This window comes from Dromaius novaehollandiae, chromosome 15 (genome assembly GCF_036370855.1).
Source record: "Dromaius novaehollandiae isolate bDroNov1 chromosome 15, bDroNov1.hap1, whole genome shotgun sequence".
Taxonomy (NCBI): Eukaryota; Metazoa; Chordata; class Aves; order Casuariiformes; family Dromaiidae; genus Dromaius; species Dromaius novaehollandiae.
In genome coordinates, this window is record NC_088112.1 from 14,460,694 (window position 1) to 14,480,300 (window position 19,607).

The following is a 19,607-nucleotide window of genomic DNA, read 5'->3' on the forward strand; positions in this document are numbered from 1 at the left end:
TGCTTCAGCTGCAGCAGTCACATTTCTCTGCTGATGACGGTCTGAGTCCCACATCCTTGCACCGGCTGCCAGGGCAGTGCTGTGCCCATGGAGAGACCTGTGAAGGATGGGATCCTCTATGTGCAGCACAGCAAATTTGGAAAGGTAAAAGGTGGAGGGTGGATTTGGGGTGGGATGCAGAGCACTGTCTTGCCCTGTTCTGCCTTGACGCTAGGCCCTGGGGGCGGCCCTCGCTGGATGGGGGAACTGGGCTCTCCACAGCCTAGGAAGGGGAGATGTAGAGCCAGACCCCTTGCGTTGGGCAGAGGGGGCCCTGGGCTCTGTAGCTGTAACAGTGGGGCAAGGGGGCTCTCCCTACGGCTGAGGGGACTCACCCGCATGGGCCCCTGCTCACGCTGACCCCCATGTACAGGGTCTGTCTCTTCGCTTGATCGCCATGCGATTTGCAATGAAACAATAAACGTGTTAATGAGGCACAGCTCCGGTGCGTGTGTGCAAGTGGGGCAGCAGGGTTGGGAGCCCCTCGCGCCACATGGGGGTGGCGGGACCATGCGTAGGAAGTTGCTGTGCGCCAAGCCTTCAAAGAGCCTGACCATGGAGGGCAGTGCTGTGGGAAAAGCCAGCCGCAGGGCTGGACTTGCTGCCTGGCTGCTCTGTGTGCTGGGTCCTTGGGGATGGGCACTGACCATCGAAACCCTCTGGGGGTGTTATGATGCCTTATGGTGCCAGAGCCCTGGTTGGGTCGAGCCACCCCATGGAGCTGCAAGATGGTGCTTACAAGGCAGGTGCCACCAGCTCGCTGGCCGTGCCCAGCAGCATCCCCACCGCCTCAGCAGGGTGGCTGTGCCCCTTCCTGCAGCCCACGGGGTGCAGACAGCCCTCCCTGTGCCCAGCAGACATGCTGGGCCATGACTCTGCCTTCAATACTCTCACGGAGCTGCTCCAGTCTCCCTGCCCGCGAGAGCCGTGTCCTAGAGCTGAAGCGGGCAGACCCCCGTGTGAGCAGAGGCTAGCGCCCTGCCATACAGGACACAGGTGGGCCTACGGTGGCGGGTATTTTGGGTGCCCGGCTGCATTGGTTTCGCTGGGGTGGAGGCCCTGTTGTGCTCTTGAGGCGCGTGGGGGGAAGTGCCCCCTCTATCCCATGACAGGCTGGGGAGGTGCTGGGTACCGCAGAGGCTCCCCTGGGAGGAAGCGGGTTGCTAGCTGCAGGGACTAGCTGTGCTCGGTAGGTGCGGGGCTGCCTGCAGGAGCCCAGGCAGCTCAAAATGGCTTTAATTTGCATCGAGGTCTGTCCTGAAAACAGCTCAGGAGGCTCAGCTGCAGCAGTGGCAGGCCAACGCTTGCAGCAGGGAGCAGCAAGCAGGATGCCCGTGTTCCCTTCCCGGCCGAGGGCGAGCGTGGCACTGGGCGAGCGAAGCCAAGCTCGCTGGAGGCCAGGCTGGCCGCCTCGCCAACCTGCTGGCCGGCAGCCTTGGCCTTGGGCCTGGCCTGGCCTGCAGCTGCTGGGGGACCTGCGAAGGCCCCTGCTTGCTGTGTCCTCCCCCAGCCTATGCGGTCTCCCGGGCCTCGCCGAGGGTATGAGAAGGGCATTGCCTGTGCCCAGTGTGCCCTGTCCTGCCAAGCATGGGCTGGAGCCCTTACCCTGCTGGTGCTGCAGTAAGGAGGGCAGCGCCGGCAAAGAGGCAGCAGGCAGCTGTTTGCTGACCCTTGTTCCCATCGTCTGCTCCCTTCCCACACCCCAGAGGTCCTGGAGGAAGATGCGAGCCCAGCTCTTCGCTGCCAGCCCGTCCGGCGTGGCTCGGATGGAGAAGTTTGATGTGCGGGATGACGGCACGGCGCTGGAGAAGTCCTCCCTGCGGAGGTGCGCCCGCCGGGTGATCCGCCTCTCGGACTGCGTCTCCGTGGGGCCCGCCAGCACCGAGAGCTGCCCGAAAGCCACCGCTGCCTTCTACCTCAACACCACGGAGAAGAGCTATGTGCTGGCGGCCGAGCAGCGGGACGAGTGGATCTCGCAGCTCTGCCAGCTGGCTTTCCAGGTACTGCAAAGTCGGGGTGAGCGAGGCCGTGAGCAGCGGGGGGGGCAGGCTGCACGGCTGGGACCCCCCTCGCCCCACTTGTGGTTCAGGTGAGCTGGGGGGGCTCCTGGCTGCTGGGGGCACCCTTCCCCAGGCCCTAGCCATCACCCTAGGGTGGAGGATGTTTCTGCGGCAGGGATGTAGGAGGGGAAGGGATGAGTCCCTTTAGGGGGACTGGTTTGGGGTCCTGTGGAGGCGGGTCCCTACTGGGAGTTTCCACTGCACCTGCGCAGCAGGGAGAGGTGCTACAGCGCTGCTCATCCCTGTGCATGCCCTGCTCAGGGCAGCCCCAGGGCTGAGCTGCGGGATAAGGGTGCCTGGGGGGGCCACACTCATGTCCCTCTGTTTCAGGGTGCAAAGCAGGCGCCGCAGAGCAGTGCCAGGACCCAGCCCAACCCTGACATCCACATGGAGGAGAACTCCCTCTACTCCTCGTGGCAGGACCGTACGTGCCATGGGCTGGGGTGGTGGACAGGGCCAGGGCGGGCGGCAGGGCTGACCCCGGCGCCCTTTCTGCTCCCACAGTGACCGAGTTCCTGGTGCTGGTGCTCAGGACAGACGCGGCCGCCCGCTGCGGCCTGCACGGGCACTACCTGCTCGCAGCCCTTCCCCAGAGCCTGACGCTGAAGGACCCGCAGTCCCGCCAGCCCCTGCTCACCTGGCCCTACCCCTTCCTCCGCAAGTTCGGCCAGGACCAGGTAGGTGCTGCCCTGCTCCCTGGCTCCCCCAGGGCAGGTGAGGTGGGCGCCAGCCCCTCACCCTGCCCTCTGGCCCTGCAGACCGTCTTTACCTTCGAGGCCGGCCGCCGCAGCGACTCCGGCGAGGGCACCTTCACCTTCAGCACGCCGCGGGCCCCGGAGCTCTGCCGGGCCGTAGCCGCCGCCATTGCCTGCCAGCAGCAGGGCAAGGAGGCCCCTGAGCCCCGGCTGCCCGCCCCGGGCACTGAGCCCCAGCCCCGGGGGCCTGGCGCTGAGGAGCTGCCAGCCGGGCCAGCCGCGGGGAGGGCGCAGCCTGACTCCCAGGCGCCCTTGGGCCTCCTCCGCTTCCCACCTCCGGAGCCCGACAGCACTGGCCCCATCATCTACGCCTCCATCGCCCGGGGCCAGCAGCCGCTTCTGGGACCGACGCAGCCCTGGGCCGTGGGGAAGCCGGCCGCCGAGCACCTCTACGAGAACATCTTCGCGGCGGAGCCGGCGCGCGCTGAGGAGGAGCAGGAGGAGCAGGAGGGCGGGCGGTGGGAGCTGGGGTACCGGCAGGCCCCTGAGGGCCGCAGCGGTGAGGTGGGCCCCATCTACGACAACCGGGCTGCAGTGGCAGCGGCTCCAAGTTGGGGCGGCCCACAGCCCCCCGGCCCCCCGGAGCAGCGCTGGGGCCCGGCGGGGCGCTGCGCCCAGGACGAGCCCCCCGGGCCCAAGCCCCAGAGCAACCTCAAGGCCAAGCTCGTTCGGCTGCTGAGCAGGGAGGCCCCCGCCCCCGGCCAGCGGGACTGGCTCTGACCGGGCCGCTGCGGCTCGGCGCTGCGGGGAATAAAGAGCCTGCGCCGGACTCGGCTCCGTCCCTGCTCGCGGGCGGGAGGGGGCGCCCGCGCGGAGCCGCCAGGGAGCGCCGCGGTGCCCGCCCCGGCGCGGCGGGCGGGCGCGCTGATTGGCCGGGCCGGCCTCCGGCACCGCCCACAGCCCCCCCCTCTGCTCTACTTAAAGGCGGGCCGGGGCGGGCGGGGGCGGTGCCCTGAGTTCGAGCCCCACGTTCGCCTGCTCGGCCCCGCTCCGTTCTGCTGGGGCGGCCCGGCCCGGCCGCAGGTGAGCGGGGGCCGGGGCTGCGGGGCGGGGGATGAGCGGTGGGGCCCGGGATGGGGGCGATGTGGGGCAGGGTAGGGGCCCGGCCTGATGTAGGGGCCAGTATGGGGCCGGGAAGGGGCCTGCGTGAGGCGGAGCCGGGCGTGGGGGAGGCAGTCGGAGCGGTCAGGCAGGGCCTGTGTGGGGCAGGGCTGGGGGCCCGGGGCCAGCCTGGGTCGGGATGGGGGGGCGAGCTACGGGAAAGGGGGCCGGTCCCGCCTGAGTAGGGGGCTGCGTGGAGCAGGGGGGGACGACCTGGGTCGAGGTCAGGGAGGCCGAACCAGTCCGGGTAAGGGGCCCGTGTGGGGCAGGGCTGGGGAGCAGGGGGAGACTGTGTAGGGAAGGGCTGGGGAATATGGGGTGGGGGCCCTTGTGGGGCAGGGCTGTGGAGCTGGGGGGGGCCGTGTGGGGCAGAGTTGGAGGCGCAGCCCAGCTGCCCATCAGGAGCAGGTGCCCCAGAACCCCCTAGGTGCCCTGTGCCAGCCCCACGGGACGTGGCTGTGAGCCCCACCTGGGCCGTAGCCCCTCACAGAGGGGGCCCGCCCCACCCCACCCCACCCCATCCCATCCCTCCAAAGTGTTCCTCTGACCCCCCAGCTGCCGGAGACCCCGAGCTGTTTCCCCCGCTCCCCCCCCCGCCCCCCCAGGCTGGGGCATGTGGGGCACTGCTGGCTGCCCTGGTCCCAGCCCCAAAGGATGCGGCGCCTTGCCCCAATTTGTGCGCTGCTCCGTGCTGGGGAATGTCTGACATGCAGCCTTCGCCCAGCCGGAGCGGGGAGCATGCTGGTGTCAGCTTACAAGCCTTATATAGCCCTTGCGGGCCTGGGGGGAGCGGGGGCACGCTGGCCCCCGGCCCCTGTGCCTCCCACCCAGCAGCCTGCGGGCCTGGCCCTCGGGGCGCGAGGCTTGCCCCTTCCTTGCGGGGCAGGAGCGGGGGCTCGAGGGACCTCCCAAGGTGCTGGAGGGCTCCTCTGGGGCGAGGAGGGGCTGGGAGGCTGGGGCTGGCCTGCGTGCCCGTGCCTTGGCCCGCTGACAGCTGTCAGCGCCATCCCCGCTGGCACGCTGGGAAGCGCGGGGATTCCCTCCTTGCTAAAGCCCCAGCTCCTCCGAGTGCCCGGAGATGGGCTCGCTCCCAGGCGGCATCTGCTCAGCCAGCTGCTGGAGCACGAGCCCGGCTGCGCTGCCAGTCTGCTTGGTTGGCACCGCGCAGCTACTGTGCTGCTGTTGCTAATTCACCCAGTGAAAACGCTTCTGGCTTCCATCCTTCCATACCTGCTGTCGCTTCTCCAGGGTCTGAAACAGTTTTGGCTTTCAGCAGCATGAGCTTCCCAGGTGCTGCCGTGTGGGAGAGCGCACCCCGGGTTTGGGGCAGGGAGAGCAGATGAGTGCTGAGTGTGGCAGTCAGGCTGCATCCGGCTCCTCAGTGCTGGCCAGTGGTAGCCTGGGCCCCTCAGTCGTAGGAGAGGCTGAGGGATTTGGGGTGCGTCTCTAACTGCCGTGTGGGACGGTCAGGATGGAGCTGGTCCTGGAAGGGTGACCGATCTCCTCCTGCCTCATCCCACCAGGCACTGGGCCCCTGCTCGACTGCTCTCCCTGCATTGTTCCCGTGCACCCTAACACCGGGATTGCACCTTCTTCCCTTGCAGAGATGGGCGACGTGGAGTCCTACAAGGTGATTCTGGACGGGCCTGCGCCCTGGGGGTTCAGACTGCAGGGGGGGAAGGACTTCAGCATGCCGCTCTCCATCTCCAGGGTAAGAGAAGCTGAGCCTCTGTGATGCCCAACCTTTTCCTGCCTCTGCTGGGGGGAGGCTGGGGCTGCTGGGCCCAGGTGACTGAGGTGGCGGCTGTGTGGGGACGTGGATGAGCCAGGACCCTTGGAGTGCTGAGTCCTGCCATGATCTCGCTCCGCTTAGCCTGTACTGAACCAGCCCGCTGCCTTATCAGCGCAGGGGTGTTCCGGGCAAGAAGTGCGGCACAAACGCACAGCGCTGCAAAGCCTCTGCAGAGTCACCCTGGATGCTGGGGGAGGTAGGGGAGGCCTCTTCCGGAGCCCATCCGGCAGCTGGGGGAGGGGAGCCACTCTTCCAGCCTCCAAGACGGGCGGCTTGCCTCCCGATCCGGGCTGTGGCGCTGGGCTCGGCACCCTAGGGTCTGGGCTTGTGCAGTGGGGTTGGCCCTTACGCCCTCCCTCCCGCTGCTCGGCTTCCAGCTCCGGCCCGAGTCTGGGCTCCTGCTGGCCTGGGAGCGGGCAGGGAGGGGGGAAGCCCCTGGCCGCGGCACCGGCCCGTTTCTCCAGTGCCGAACATGTGCTGCCGGCTTCTCATGGCTGAGACTCTTCGTGCAAGCCGCTCCCAGTGCGATGCTTGCCCAGACCAGGCTCGGTCCCTGGGCGCTTGCGTGTCCCTCTGGCTGGGCAGACGGGTCCCCGCACGGGTGCTAGCAGGCGGCTCCGGCCGTGCGATTGCCTTATAAGCCTTGGAATGTGTCTGCGTCGCCTGTGCCGCTCCGGCAGCTGGCGCGGGAGGCCGCTTCTCCAGCGAAGGCTTCGCTCGCGGGTGCTGAGCGCTGCGCGAGGGCCTGCTCCCTCGCACGGGCCAGGCACCCCTGAGGGTGCGGGTCACTGCAGCGCCCCGGCGAGGAGTGCGGACCCTGGGGGTGCCATTCCCCCGGGGCCTGCCGATCTTTGCTGAGCTGAGGGCTCCGCACTGAGACGGCTCCAGCGAGCTTATTCTCAAAAAAATGTTTCTCTTGGCCGTGAGCCAGCGCCTAACAAAGGGTCTGATCAGATGGAGGAGCCTCTGCAGGCCCGGGGCAGGGGCCTTGCACAGCGGCGGCCTGATGTGCGCGCAGGCCGGCGCTGCTGTCAGGGCTGGGGAAACGCTGCCTTCCTGCGCAGGGCAGGGCAGCGTGCGGGGCCTGGGGCGGAGGCGTGCTGCCTGCTCCGGGGTGGAAGCGGCTCCTGAGAAAGCCGAGCCCAGGGCCAGGCAGCCGCGCTGCGGGGATCAGCGAGAGCGTTCCTGGGGGGCGTAGCCAGCTGGGCTCGGCGGCAGGGGCTCTCTGGCATGGCTGGGCTGTGTCGTGGGGTGCTGGGTCCCGGTCTGGGGGGAAGGGGTGACCTCTGTGTGCTGCTTTGCACCCCCAAGGTGTTTCTCCTGACGTTACTGCCTGGCATATTCTGCCACTGCTTGCTCCGAGCAAGGGCTCTGCCCTGACAGGGTGATGCTGATGGTGCAGACTGTCCTGCCAGGCCTGAGGCCACCACAGCCGGCTAGAAGGAGGCTTCCTGGGCCGAGCCCCAGGGCTGCAGTGGTGCCCTGCTCCGTGGGGCAAGGGATGCGGAGGACGAGCGGCGCCGGTCCGCGCTCCGGCTCGGGGCCGTGTACGCCGCCACAGCAGCGTGGGGTGGACCGGGAGGCCTGTTGGCCAGGCAGCTTCAGCTGGGTGCCCTACGAGCGGTGGCAGAGCCTGGGGCAGGGCTGCCCCTGTCCCCTGCGCAGACGCTTCCCGGGGCTCTGCCAGGGCCCTGGCTGCGAGGTGCTCCCTGAGGAGCGGACGTGCCGGCAGGCCACGGCCCTGCGCTGCTGGTGTCGGGCTGGGGTCAGAGTTAGCAGTTGGGGAGCAGGGTGCGGCGGCGGCGGTGGGCGCTCTGCTGGGCACGGTGGTGCTGGCTCCAAGAACAAAAGCCAGGCTGGGTGGAGAGGGGAGGAAGGAAGCCTGGGTTAGCGGGGCCGGGCAGGGAATTCGGGCCAGCGCCGCGGGAGGCCAGCAGCTCCCGGCCGAGCCAGCACCTGCAGAAGGGGCTTCCTGGTGTGCCGGTGCTGGAGGCGATGGGAGCGCGGTGGTGCCGGGGCGGGCTGGGTGTGGCTGTGTGACGCAGCCTGCCGAGCTCTCCCCTTCCCGAGCAGCCGTGTGAAAACCTCTCACTGCTCCAGCTCCTGCCTCCAAGCCCACGCGGCTCGGCTCCTTCCCCAGCCTCCAGGGCAGCAAGCCGGAGCTTGCCGGGCCCTGGGGTGGCCAGGAGCCGGCCTCGCTGCTGGGGGCCAGAGGGCACCATCCTGCCCGGCATGGGTGTGAGTGCCGGGCAGCCATGGGGCACCAGAGGGGACAGCAGTGAGATGCAGTTGGAGCCAAGCTGGGTTTTATCCAACCCGGGAGTGGGACTTGGCCTTGCATGGAGGGCCAGGGCTCACGCTTCGTACCTGGGGAAGGGATGTGCTGCGACTGGGGCGGGCTGGGCTCTGCGCGTGGGCGAGCAGCGCCTGATGCTCAGTGGCAGGGATTTTCCAGCCCTCTGACAGCGCTGGGAATCTGGCTCGCTCCTTTTATGTTCATGTTGAACAGGACTTGAGGAAATACTTGGGCCTGGTCCAAGCGCCTTGAGTTCTTCTGTGCTGGAGGAGCAGGAATGGCTGCAGTCTGCCTGCATCTGTCTATCTGTCTGTCAGTGCCTGGGAGCCATGCACGGCAGCGTGCTCGTGCCCCGGGCCTGCTCGCCTCCGGCGCCGGACACCTGGGCAAGAGGAGAGGGCAGGCCGGCTTCCCAGCGAGGCGGCTGGGCATGAGCGGGCTGGCGCGGGTGAGACTGCTCGCGGGCTGGGCAAGGGAAGCCCGCGGCCCTGCTCCCGGCTGCCCCTTCCTTCAGCAGGGCCCAGCTAGTGCCAGACCTGCCCAAGCTGCCGCCGGCAAGGCGGCCGCTCCCCCCCCCAGCGCCAGCGGCTGCCTGGAGCTGGGAGAGGGCTGGAGGAAGCGGTGTGGGTGGGGGCGGGTGTCTCCCTGCCCTGGGGTGGCTGGTGCTGCTCTGCGGCGGGATGAGGTAACGTCTGCGCCTGCTGACGCCAGAAGGAGACCAGGAGAGGAGCGGGGGTCTGCGGGACCGGCGGGGGAGCGCTGCCTCTGCCCCCTCTCCCTCCTGCCGCGCAGGCCTGGGAAATGCCTGTGGTTCGCAGCTCTGACAGGGCCAGACGTGGGCCGCGCCGCGAGCCCTGACTCACCCGCCTCGCTTCCTGCCCCGGGGACCCCGGGGACGGCTCTGCGCGGTGGCCAGGGCCTCCTGTCGAGCCGGCGCGGCTCCGCGCCCTGCCCTCTGCCATTGCCCGGGAAGGTCTGGGCCTTCCTGAGGGCCATCTGTGGGGTGAGGGCCAGGGGGCCGGGAGTGCTGGGGCGATCCCCGGCCGTCCTGGGTCCAGGGGCTGGGCAGTGCTCAGGCCTCTCCTGTTGCAAGAGGGAGAGGCTGCTCTGGGCTAACAAAAGGGGAAATGTGGGGTGACCTGGGGGTCTGTCCCCACCGCTGGGTGAGGCCCAGCACTGCTCCAGCCCTGCATTACTGTGGCACCGAGGCATCGGTGGGGGGGAACGCGGGGGGACGGCAAGGGACCGGGTTGGTGTTTCCCACCCGTGCCATGGGGTACGGTGCCTGGCTGGGCCTTGCGTGAAGGGGGCTGGGCTGGTGGCAGACCCCTGCTCTTGTGGGGGGCGAGAGCGTCCCCTGCTCCCGCGTCCCAGTTGCCTCTCCCTGACACCTCTGTTTTGCAGCTGACTCCGGGCGGGAAGGCGGCCCAGGCTGGCGTGGGAGTGGGCGACTGGGTGCTGAGCATCGACGGGGAGCTCACCAGCCCCATGACGCACATCGAGGCCCAGAACAGGATCCGCGCCTGCGGGGACAGGCTCTGCCTCACCCTGAGCAGGTAGGGTTTGGGGGTGGCCCCGGGGGGGCGCGAGCAGGGCCGGGGCCCTCGGCCCAGCGCTGTTTCTTGGCGCTGCTGCTCCTCACCCAGAGCCCTGCAGCCCTGAGGCAGTGTGAAGCAGGCTCTGGCCCTGGGCTTGGGCTTCCCCACTCGGCTGGATGCAGGCCTAGCCTGGCTGCAAGGATCCTGGCTCAAGCCCATCGCTTCTGAGCCGCAAGGCAGTGCCAGCCGGCTGTATCTCCCCCAGTGCCCTGTCTCTCTGGTGTCGTCGGCCGGGCACTGGTGGATGCTGGGCCTGTTCCAGCACCTGCCTCGCTGTCTCCTCTCTTGCAGGGTCCCGAATGCCCTGGGGAAGCAGCAGAAGGTACGTGTTGCTCCTGGTGCTGCCGGCAGCAGCTTGGTCCTGCGCTGGGGGAGGGGAAACGTCTGAGCTGAGATAGAGGGAATAGACTTTGCTCCTGGGGCCTGCGGGCTTCTGGGGGAGCAGGGCTTGTTCAGAGAGCTGGAAAAATCCCCTCTGCAAGAGCAGCTGTGACCCCGGGACTGCAGGGAAACCGAGGGGCAGGACCAGCCTGGCAGTGCCCCAGACCCAGCTGCCATCTCTCTGGGCCTGCCCTGGTCCTGGGCGCAGACGGGTTGCAGAGAGGCCCGTGGCAGGGCAGGAGGCCAGGCAGCCGCGGCACTGCCTTTGGGCCCCACATTTCCTAGCGCCAGGGAGTGCCCTGGCACAGAGCTCGCTCCCTGCCGCTGCTGCACAGGGGGGCAGGGACAGGGCTGGTGGCTCCTGGCAGAGGCCACCTGCATGCCTTCTCCTGCCTGCTTCCTGTGGGATGTGCGTGAGCAGCGTGTGTGCATGCGGGGCCCTCCACGGGGCACTTACTAATCTCTTGGTGACCCTTGGGCCAGGTTAGCAGCTGTGCTGCAGGGCCTGATGGCTGTGGCCTGAACGCCCGGCGGAGAAGGGACCTTGCCTGGCGGAGCCTGGTGCCCGAGGCACGTGTGCTGTCTGTGTTTGTGTGCCTGGATGTGTGTCCGTGCAGGGACCTGCAGGCGAGGGCAGGTCTGGCTTTCTCACCTGGCTGCCTGCCGCACTGCCTGACCCGGGGCTGCCCCTTGCATGCTGCTTGACGTGTGAGCCCGTGTCCGTGTGTTTTGTCTCGCTCAGGACTCACTCCCCTGCTCTGAGCCCCCGAAATATAACTTCGCTCCCAGCACCGCCCTCAACAAAACAGCTCGGCCCTTTGGGGCCAGCTCACCTCCGAACCCGCGGCCCGGGCTGGTGACGAAACCCGTGACGTACGCGCCCCTGGCGCCCGCCTGCACCCCCCAGCACAACGGGTACGTTGCTGTCTGTCCTGCTCCCCAAGGATGGGTTGGGGGCAGCCTGGGGCAGCCCTGCCTTGCCCGCTGCCTGGCCCCGCTGCGCCCCGCATGCCAGGCACCGTAGGTGGGAGCGGGCAATGGCACCTGTGCCGCCTGCTCGGGTACCCTGATGGCTGGTGCTGTGACTGCATGACAGGACTGTCATGCGTGGGGACTCACGCACACGCACGTGTCTGTTCCTCGCTGGGGGACGTGTCCTCCTCCCGCAGGCGCTGGGGAGCCCGGCAGGGCACAGCCTGGCAGCGTCTGCATTCACGCAGGGCACTCGCTGGCGTCTGTGACAGCCCTGCAGCAAGAGCTGGGGGGGAGCTCCAGCTGCGTTTTGTGGACGCTCTTGTAGCCCTGAGGCTGCGGGAATGGGCTGGGAAAGGGGGAGCCCTCAAACCCAGTGCAGCGCTGTCTGTGCCCCGCTGGCCGCAGGCTGGGCCGGAGCCCTGGGAAGAAGCTCCTGTCTCTGCACGCTGCCCACAAGGCCGCTGCGTGTCCAGCAAGCTGCCGGTCCCTGCCCGTCCTGGCCAGGGTGGTTGTGACACCCTGAAACTAAGTGAACTAGGGATGTGGCCTTGCCAGACCGGGGCCTTGGCTGCCCCATACACCCAGGCCTGTTTTGGGGGGCTGAGGGAGGTACGGTCTGGTCTGTTGGTGACTGCCCCTGTGGCCCAGTGTTCTCTCAGCCCTGGGCAAGCTGGGCATGGGTCTCGGGGGCAAGGGGACTGGTGCAGTAGGTGTAGGTGAGCTCTGGAAACATCTTGGGTGCTGTGGGTCTAATTTCACCTTCCTTTTCTTTCTTTCTCTCCTCCCTTTCTCTTTCCCTCTCTCTCTCCTGCAGGTGCAGAGCCTTGACAAGTCAGTAAGCCTTTTGCCTGTTCTCTCTAGTCTTCCTGCATGCCTCTTGCCCTGTTAGTGCCCTGCTAGTGCCCTGCTCTCTAGGGGCAGGGTTAAGCCCATGGGCTCTGTGTCTCCGAGGCTGGCAGCACGCCCGACTGGCCGCATCGGTCGCTCCTGGCCATGAGCTGTCCTTGGCCTGCAGTGCTGGGGCCCAGCTGTGCGAGTGCTGCCTGTGCCTGCTGGGGCCCCAGAGCATCCTCGCGCTTGGTCCCCTTCCCTCCCCGAGCTGGGGCCCTGCCGCCTCCGCCTGGCTCGCCTCGACTTGGGGTGCCTGGCTGTGCCGTACACCCTGCCCAGGGCCGGGCAGGCAGGGGGCCTCCGGGCTTGGCACCACCGGTGTTTCCTGGGTGCTCGCGCTGCTCCCCTGGGTATGATTTTTACCTTGGCCTTACCTTGGAGGATAAATAAGATGGGGGGGGGGGGGTGCGATGTGCCGTCTGTCAAACGTTCGCTGTTGTGCCGCCGTTGTTCGCCTGGGGCAGCCCCCGGGGAGCTGCCGCCGCGGGGATCCCCCGGCTCCCTTTGGGAGTGTCTCCCCGTGCTGTCGTGCAGGGACAGGGCGCGGGCGCTGTGCGCGACGCTGGCTGAGCGCCCTGCCCTCTGTCACTCGCAGGCACCCCCTGCGGCCGCTGAGCCCCCCGGGCCTCCTGCCCTGTGACCCCGGCAAATTGAGGCTGATAGAGGACACGGAGGACTGGCGGCCCCGCACCGGGACCTCCCAGTCCCGCACCTTCCGCATCCTGGCCCGGCTCACGGGCACAGACTGCAGTAAGTTCCTGCAGGGGCCCTGGTGCTCGCTGGCTCCTGCAGGGCACCCGGGCAGCTGGAGCCCAGCATGGGCTGCATGGTGCACGGTGGCACCCAGCCTTAGTTTTGGCACCGTCTTGTCCTTTCTGGGGAGCAGACAGCTGGCAGGGAGCCGCCCTGGGCCGTCCGTGGAATGCCAGCCTCGTGTGGGCACGTGGTGGTGCCACTCGGAGGGAGCCCGTTCTTCATCCTGTGGCCTGGCAGGGGCGCGGGGCATTTGGGGCAGGAGGGGTGAGGGAGGAGACGGCAGGTTTTTCTTCTCTTCCTGCTCTGCTGAGGGCCTTGGGTGCAGCAGACTGACTCTCTTTCCTCCTTTCTCTCCCGCTGCTCTCAGTGGAAGATCCTGATGATGAGCTTGTTAACAAGTCCAGGTAAGGGGTGTGCGCAGCAGGGCAGCAGCATGAGCTACTGGGCCGTGGGGGCCTGGCTCCCTGGGCAGCAGGGGCCGAGGCGCGGGCGCTGGGACCCCTGCCGCACCGTGCGGGGTGCCCAGGGCTCAGCCCACCCAGCTGGCTCGCCCTCGTGCTAGCTGCTTGTTGGGACTCCAGCAACCCTCTTTCTTCCCATCGCTGTAACTTCTCTTCTTTCCCTGCCTCCTCCTTCCTCCCTTTCCCTCTCTGTCCTTCCTTCTCTCCAGAGCAAAGTTCTTCACTGAGCTGCAGAGCCCGCGCTACGCTCGCCTTCGCGACTGGCACCACCAGCGCTCGGCCACTGCTCTGAACGTCAAGTCGTGAGGGGCCGGGCCTGCCCAGGCCGTCTCGCTGCCAGCTGGGGCGTCCCTATGGTGGGCCATCCCCGTCTGTGCCGGCTGTCCCGGCCAGGACCCTCTGGGCACTGCTGGCACTGAGCTGGGGCGGCCGAGCTGCACCGCGGCGTCCTGGGCAAAGCGGGGCAGGGGGAGCCTGATGGTGCTGGCAAAATCCCTGCTCTGGGTGCTGGAAACTGGCTGGCGGTAGTTGGACCCTGGCCATGAGACCCCGCTGCCCTGGGAGGCTGGTGCTGGGGCTGCGGAGAGGCTGCGAAGCCAGGCAGAGCCGGAGCGAATGCTGCCGGTGCCGCCATGGGGCTCGGGCCGCGCGTGGAAGCAAGGAAGGGAGCAGGGGCCAGGGAGAGCAAAGCCCGTTTCCGGCACCTCTTTGGCCCTCGGCCTTCCCGCACTGCCCTCGGCCTTGGTGCCACGATGGTGCTGGGGCTCTGGGCCTGTCTGGTTTGTGCTGTGGCAAATAAATGCTCCTGTTGTTGTAGCCAGCTCCTTTCCGTCTCTGCGCTGTTAGGGTGTGGAGCCTCCGGGCTCTCCCTTCCCTCGGGTGGGCATCGCTGCCCGCACCTTGGCTGGAGCTGGGTACTGCTCGCCAGCTGTCGGGGCTCACCGCCGCTCTGGCTGCTCACGAGCCCGGTGCTGGCAGCGTGCCGTGGGGGGCGCAGCCTGGCCTCCCCGGACCAGCTGGTCCTGCCTTGCTGGCCGGGATGCGGAGCCCTGAATTTCCCCGGCTGTGCTGGCGCTGGGCCCTGGGCTGCCCATGCCAGCTGCAAGCAAAGCCCCTCTAAGCCCCGGCAAGGCCAGGGGCGTCTGGCGCCTGTCATGTCTGAGCGGGCGGCAGCAGCCTGGTCAGCTGTAGCACCCCAGGGTGCTGTTTTGGGTGCCAGAGACCCTGGGGTGCTGCGTCTCTGCGGCACTGGTGGCACTCGGCTCGGTCCCCTGCCACCAAACCAGCTGCCGGGCTGGCGCGGGGGCTTGTGGTGGGGTGGGGGCCTGCTGATGTGCGCAGGCCCCCGGGGCAGCCAGCCCGGGCCACGGGGGCAAGCGTGGCAGGCTGGATTAACTAGTTATTCTGTAGCCAGGTATCCGTGCCGGACTCATCCCCGGGAGCAGTGATGAAGACGGAGCCGGGACTGGGTAAGCAGAAAATTTCCTCTGGGTCTTTCAGGTCTGGGGGGAGATAAGGGAAGGGCTGGCGCTGGGGGATGCTTCTTGCCCTGTTATGGGATGAGGGTGCTGGGAGGGGGCCACAAAGGGATTGAAAGCAGCATCATGGAGATCTCTGTGTGTGCACAGCCCCCAGGACCCCCACGGCCACCCCCGGCCCTGCCAGCCGCCCACCCTGGGCTGTGGACCCGTCCTTCGCCGAGCGCTACGCCCCGGACAAGACGAGCACGGTGCTGAGCAAGCACAGCCAGCCGGCCACACCGACCCCCATGCAGAACCGCAGCTCCATCGTGCAGGCGGCCCAGCAGGCGCCCGAGGGCCCCGGTCGCACACCGCTCTGCTACAAGTGCAACAAGGTCATCAGGTGAGACACGGCCTCTTCTGGCTGGTGGCCCTGGCCGCACCGTCCTGGGGGTGCCAGGCCGTGGCGTGGCTCACTTGGCTCTGTCCCGCTGCAGGGGACGCTACCTGGTGGCCCTGGGACACTATTACCACCCGGAGGAGTTCATCTGCTGCCAGTGCAGGAAGGTGCTGGATGAGGGCGGCTTCTTTGAGGAAAAGGGCTCCATCTTCTGCCCCAAGTGCTATGACTCGCGCTACGCGCCCAGCTGTGCCAAGTGCAAGAAGAAGATCACCGGGGTGAGCATCGCTTAGCCCTTGCTTGCCCTGTGCTCCCTTGGTGTCCTGGTCATGTGTCCCTGGCTCTGTCCCTTTGCACCTTTCTGGAGCTCTGCCCCCAGGCTCCCTTGGCCTTGTGTGTGGGGGGGTCCTGCGTGGCACAGCGGGTCCTGCCCCAGCTGACAGCGATTTCCCCCCCAGGAGGTCATGCACGCGCTGAAGATGACCTGGCATGTGCAGTGCTTCACCTGCGCTGCCTGCAAAACGCCCATCCGCAACCGTGCCTTCTACATGGAGGAGGGACAGCCCTACTGCGAGAGAGGTAGGAGCCGGGGCCCCCGCACGCTGGCCCCCACGCACTGCCCCCGTGGCCGCTGGGCTTCACCAGGGTGGGGGCAGCGGCACTGCGCGACGGGGCTGTCCCCGGCCATGGGGAGGGCAGGGGCCTCCCGCCGGCCCTGGGTGCCTGTGCTCTGCCGGGTGGTGCCGCTGCTCCCGCGTTGCCATGGTGACGATGGAGGATGTACATCAAAGGCGAGCACTGCACCCTGGGAGATGAGGTTCGCCTCCTTCCCCTGGCCCGGAGGTGGCCGGGGGCAGCCGGGGACACCCTGTGCGGCACGGGGGCGTCCTGGCCTGCCCCAGCTGCGTCACCCCGTGGAGCTGGCACGTGGGGCCTCGGCCCCCCCTGGGCTGGGAGCGAGGGGTCCCCGGGCTGCGCGTGTGGGCGCCAGACTGTGTTGTAGCCCTGTGGCCCTGGGACGAGGGGTTGCAGTGCTGGACACTGCTGACCTGGGCTCTGCCTCCCCTCACAGACTATGAGAAGATGTTTGGCACCAAGTGCCGCGGCTGTGACTTCAAGATCGATGCCGGGGACCGGTTTCTGGAGGCATTGGGGTTCAGCTGGCACGACACTTGCTTCGTCTGCGCGGTGAGCCGTATGCCTGCCTGCCTGCCTCCCTGGGCGCTGGCGGGGGGCTAGTGAGGGGCCTCAGCTCCCTCCCACACTCGTGCACCCCGTGGGGGCTGCTGCCGCCCTGGGACTCTGCTGCGGTGAGGTTTCCCCGCTGGTTCGGCCCCCTGACCGTGCGTGCTCTCCTCCCCAGATCTGCCAGACCAACCTGGAAGGGAAGACGTTCTACTCCAAGAAGGACAAGCCGCTGTGCAAGAGCCATGCTTTCTCCCATGTGTGAGGGGCGAGAGTCCAGCTGTGCCCACGCATGCCCCTGGCCCTGCATGCTCCTCTGCCCCCTCCCCTGCCCCCAGGGAGCCAGGCTGGGAACTCGCCCCTTCCCCTTGCTCCCACCTCTTTCCTGGCGTCTCCTGGCCCTGCTCCAGCCCGGAGGCAGCGCAGTGCCCTGAGCCCCTCCCTTCTGGCTGGGTCGCTTGTTCTGTGCACCTCTGGCTGACCCTAGGAGCCACGGGAAGGGAGCGCTGCTTGGTTTCCTGCCCCTGAGCTGCTCGGAGTCGGGGCAGGCTGCAGCCGGGCTGCTCCCTTGCTCAGATGGGGCCCTGCTGCCTCGGCGGCTCAGCACTGAGCGGGTGAGGAGCAGCCCCCCAGCAGTGGTGCCAAGCTGTCCCCACCTCGCCCGCTTCAAGCAGTAGACTCTGTGCGGGGCTGGAGAACCACTGCTCTCCCCGCGGGGGCCCTGCCTGTGGCAAACGCGCAGCCAAACCACGGTGCAAACTGCTGCGGTGGCTTCCTCCCCCAGCCCGCCCCCCAGGGCTGCGCAGTCAGGGGGGTCCATGCCCATCCCCACACCCAGCTGCCTCCTGCCCCTTGCTCCGCCGAGGCTGGGCCGAGGAGCTGGCTGCCCAGCCGCGGCCCGGGGCGCAGGGCTGCGTGCCAAGCCCGCCTTGGCGGCTCGTGCTGATGTCCAGCTTGCGGGCTCCCCCGAGGCTCGGCAATGGCTTCCTACCAAAGAGCGTGTGCCACTGCTGTCCCCGAGCTGTAAACGCCTCTCCCAAACCCACACTCTCCAGTTGGGCTGTGTCTGATGTAGCCACGGTGCTTTTAGTGCCTTGAATAAACACGTCTCTGCAAGCGGCGGCTGCCTGGGGCTGTGGGGTCGCTGCGGGAGGTGCAGCCCGGAAGGTCGTGCGCGGCCCATGCCCCTTTCCCGGCTGGAGCTGTGCCCTGGGGCCTCACTCGGCTCCCTGAAGCTTTCTTGGGAAACTCCCATTTCTCCTCTCCTATGCCAGCCAGCTTGTGCTGGATGGACCCCCGTGTCGGCTGGGTCGTCCCTCCCCGTTTTTAATGGGTAGCAACCCCGTGAAGCCGAGCGCAGCTCCAACCCCCCGGAGTTGCCCTGCTGCCGCCGCGCCCCGGCACCGAGGCTGGTGCGGGGAACGGGAAGTCCCTGGGCCCGAGTGGGACAAACGCACCGATTCTGGACGCGCTTCGGTGCAAAGCGGCCAAGCATTCCTCATTAAATACAGCTGCTGTCCTGGAGGAGGGGTGAGAGGCAGGTCTGGCACCTCCGCTCGGAGCAGGCCCCGGGGCTGGTGGGTGTGGGGCCGAGCCGGCCTTGCCGCTCCTCTCTGGCAGCTGTAACGGTCATTAATAATTGCAGCTCTTAATGCGATGAGCAATTGTAAGGAAAATTGCATTGCGCCAATCCGCTGGAAGGTTCGGCCGGGGCTGGGGTGGGCTGCGGGAAGCCAGCACCTTCCCAGCACCGCTGAGAGCCGGCCGGAGGCCACGGCAAGGCGCAAGGCTGCGCCTCCGCGTTGCCCCCTGGAGAACTGGGAAACCCTGTCAGAGACTGAGGGGGAAGAGCAGGAATAACTGGGGCAGCGTGGGCTCAGTGGGATGCTACATGCGGGCTCGGGGGAGCAGGGGGGTGAGGAGGGTGACGAGCAACGGGCCAGGCTGCAAAAAGAGACGGAAAGCCAGTGCTCGCTTGGCAGGGCCAGAAACGCGAGGCTGCGGTAAGTGCCTGAAGGTGAATGGTGGAGCAGGAGCACCTGGGTGCGGGCCCAAGGTCGGGAGCAGCGGGCAGGGGGAGGTGGGGCAGCTGCAGCCAGCTGGCGCAGGCAGGGGATCGGCCTGGGGGACGGCGGGGACAGCAACGCGGGGTGGAAGTTGCAGCCGCGCGCAGCAGAGCCCAGGCTGCCGGGGTAGCGCGTCCTGGGAACAGGTTGTGCCAGCTCAGCCGCAGGGTGCCTAGCCTTGGAGCAGGGCCAGGGCAGAGCCGGGCGAGCTACCTGCGGAGCTGGAGCCAGCCTGCCTCCCCCTGAGGCAGGTGATGGCTACATGGTTGCAGAGCAGCTCCCCAGGACCCTGCTGTGATCTGGGTACAGTGCAAGGCCTGAACTCACTGGGGTCTCTGCCCCTGTACTCTCTGAAACCCTGTTGCCTCTGGTCCCTACTGATGGCCTCTGCCAGCTGAGCTGCCCTGAGGAGCCCCGGCGTTGCTCTGTGCTGCGCAGAGAGCAGCTCTGGCCCACCAGCCCTGCACAGCGAGCGGGGGGCTTGTGCGCAGGCAGCGGAAGGACGGTCTCGGGTGGGCTGCGGAGGTGGAGCCTGGGGAGGGGCTGCGGCTGTGCCTCTCAGAGAACAAAGCCATGTGGGCGCCGGCGGTCCCTGCGCGGGCTCCTGCCACCTCCGCCCCCGAGGGCAGCTGGGCCGCTTGCAAGGCGCCTGCCGGAGACCTGGCCGCCTGCCCCCTCGCTGGCCGCCGGCAGCTGTGCGCCAGCTGCTCGCTGCTCCGGTGGCCCCGCGGGCGGCTCTGGCCGGCTCGGAGGCGCGGGGCGAGGAGGGCACGTAGGCCGGGGGGGGAGGGGGGCAGCCAGCCCAGGCTTGGGAGTGCAGGATGGTGCAGGGTGACTCCAGCTTTCCCAGCAGGCAGATGCTGCTCTGGGGGCGCCTGAGCTCACGCTCCCAAGGGCTGGTTCCCGCAGGAGCCCAGCTGCAGGGGAGCCCGGGGAGGGCGCTGGCCTGAGCCCCCGTCTCTGAGGAGCAGAGCTTTGCTCTGGACGAAGCCTCACGCCTGTCCTGGGGCCCCTCCTGGGGCTTCATGGGGCCTCACTGGGAGCAGACAGAGCTGGGTCCAAGGGCCCTGGGGGGCCTGCAGCACCCAGCCCGCCCTGGGTTGGGCCCCATTGGGGGGCTTGTGAGTGGGGCTGGTCCTAGAGCAACTCAGTGGGCGCACAGAGGCAAAAACGTGTGCAGAGGGAGCAGCTGTGTGCAGCCCCGCTGGCAGGGTCCGGAGGGGACTGGAGCCACTCCGGGACACAGCAGGATGTGTCAGGCAGCAGCTGGGACCGGCAGGGATGGAGGGAGCAGCCCGGCAGCAGAGGGGGCCCCCAAAAGCTTGGCTCCGCTCGCGGCTTGTGTGGCAGCGGAGGCACCACTGGGTGCATGGGGGACAGAGCCCAGGGTC

General features: G+C 68.2%; 2 protein-coding genes across 8 annotated transcripts; both read left to right on the forward strand.

Moving 5' to 3' along the window:
- Window positions 1-47: 47 nt before the first annotated feature.
- DOK3 (docking protein 3) lies at window positions 48-3,616 on the forward strand. Its single transcript, XM_026122615.2, has 5 exons — window positions 48-144; window positions 1,746-2,039; window positions 2,430-2,523; window positions 2,604-2,776; window positions 2,858-3,616. The coding sequence occupies exons 1-5, from the start codon at window positions 88-90 to the stop codon at window positions 3,572-3,574; spliced, it is 1,335 nt and encodes a 444-aa protein (XP_025978400.2). The 5' UTR covers window positions 48-87; the 3' UTR covers window positions 3,575-3,616.
- A 164-nt stretch (window positions 3,617-3,780) lies between these two features.
- Window positions 3,781-17,266, forward strand: PDLIM7 (PDZ and LIM domain 7). Of its 7 annotated transcripts, none has more exons than XM_064520987.1 (13): window positions 3,781-3,877; window positions 5,560-5,666; window positions 9,448-9,599; window positions 9,933-9,963; window positions 10,765-10,937; window positions 12,484-12,638; window positions 13,012-13,048; window positions 14,516-14,574; window positions 14,734-14,968; window positions 15,063-15,243; window positions 15,424-15,544; window positions 16,038-16,153; window positions 16,329-17,266. In XM_064520987.1, the coding sequence occupies exons 2-13, from the start codon at window positions 5,562-5,564 to the stop codon at window positions 16,413-16,415; spliced, it is 1,452 nt and encodes a 483-aa protein (XP_064377057.1). In that variant the 5' UTR covers window positions 3,781-3,877; window positions 5,560-5,561; the 3' UTR covers window positions 16,416-17,266. The 7 variants fall into 7 exon arrangements, with proteins under 7 accessions (XP_064377057.1, XP_064377059.1, XP_064377060.1 ...); XM_064520989.1 differs by lacking the exon at window positions 10,765-10,937 and adding an exon at window positions 11,812-11,828; XM_064520984.1 differs by lacking the exons at window positions 3,781-3,877; window positions 5,560-5,666 and adding an exon at window positions 8,459-9,016.
- The last annotated feature ends 2,341 nt before the right edge of the window (window positions 17,267-19,607 follow it).

Coding starts and splice junctions, on each gene's coding strand:
- DOK3 (XM_026122615.2), top strand. CDS start 88: ATGGAGAGACCTGTGAAGGATGGGATCCTCTATGTGCAGCACAGCAAA. Junction 2,040..2,429: donor TCTGCCAGCTGGCTTTCCAG/GTACTGCAAAGT, acceptor CCTCTGTTTCAG/GGTGCAAAGCAGGCGCCGCA. Junction 2,524..2,603: donor CTACTCCTCGTGGCAGGACC/GTACGTGCCATG, acceptor CTGCTCCCACAG/TGACCGAGTTCCTGGTGCTG.
- PDLIM7 (XM_064520984.1), top strand. CDS start 8,474: ATGAGCGGGCTGGCGCGGGTGAGACTGCTCGCGGGCTGGGCAAGGGAA. Junction 10,938..12,483: donor TGCACCCCCCAGCACAACGG/GTACGTTGCTGT, acceptor TGTCACTCGCAG/GCACCCCCTGCGGCCGCTGA. Junction 14,575..14,733: donor GAAGACGGAGCCGGGACTGG/GTAAGCAGAAAA, acceptor GTGTGTGCACAG/CCCCCAGGACCCCCACGGCC.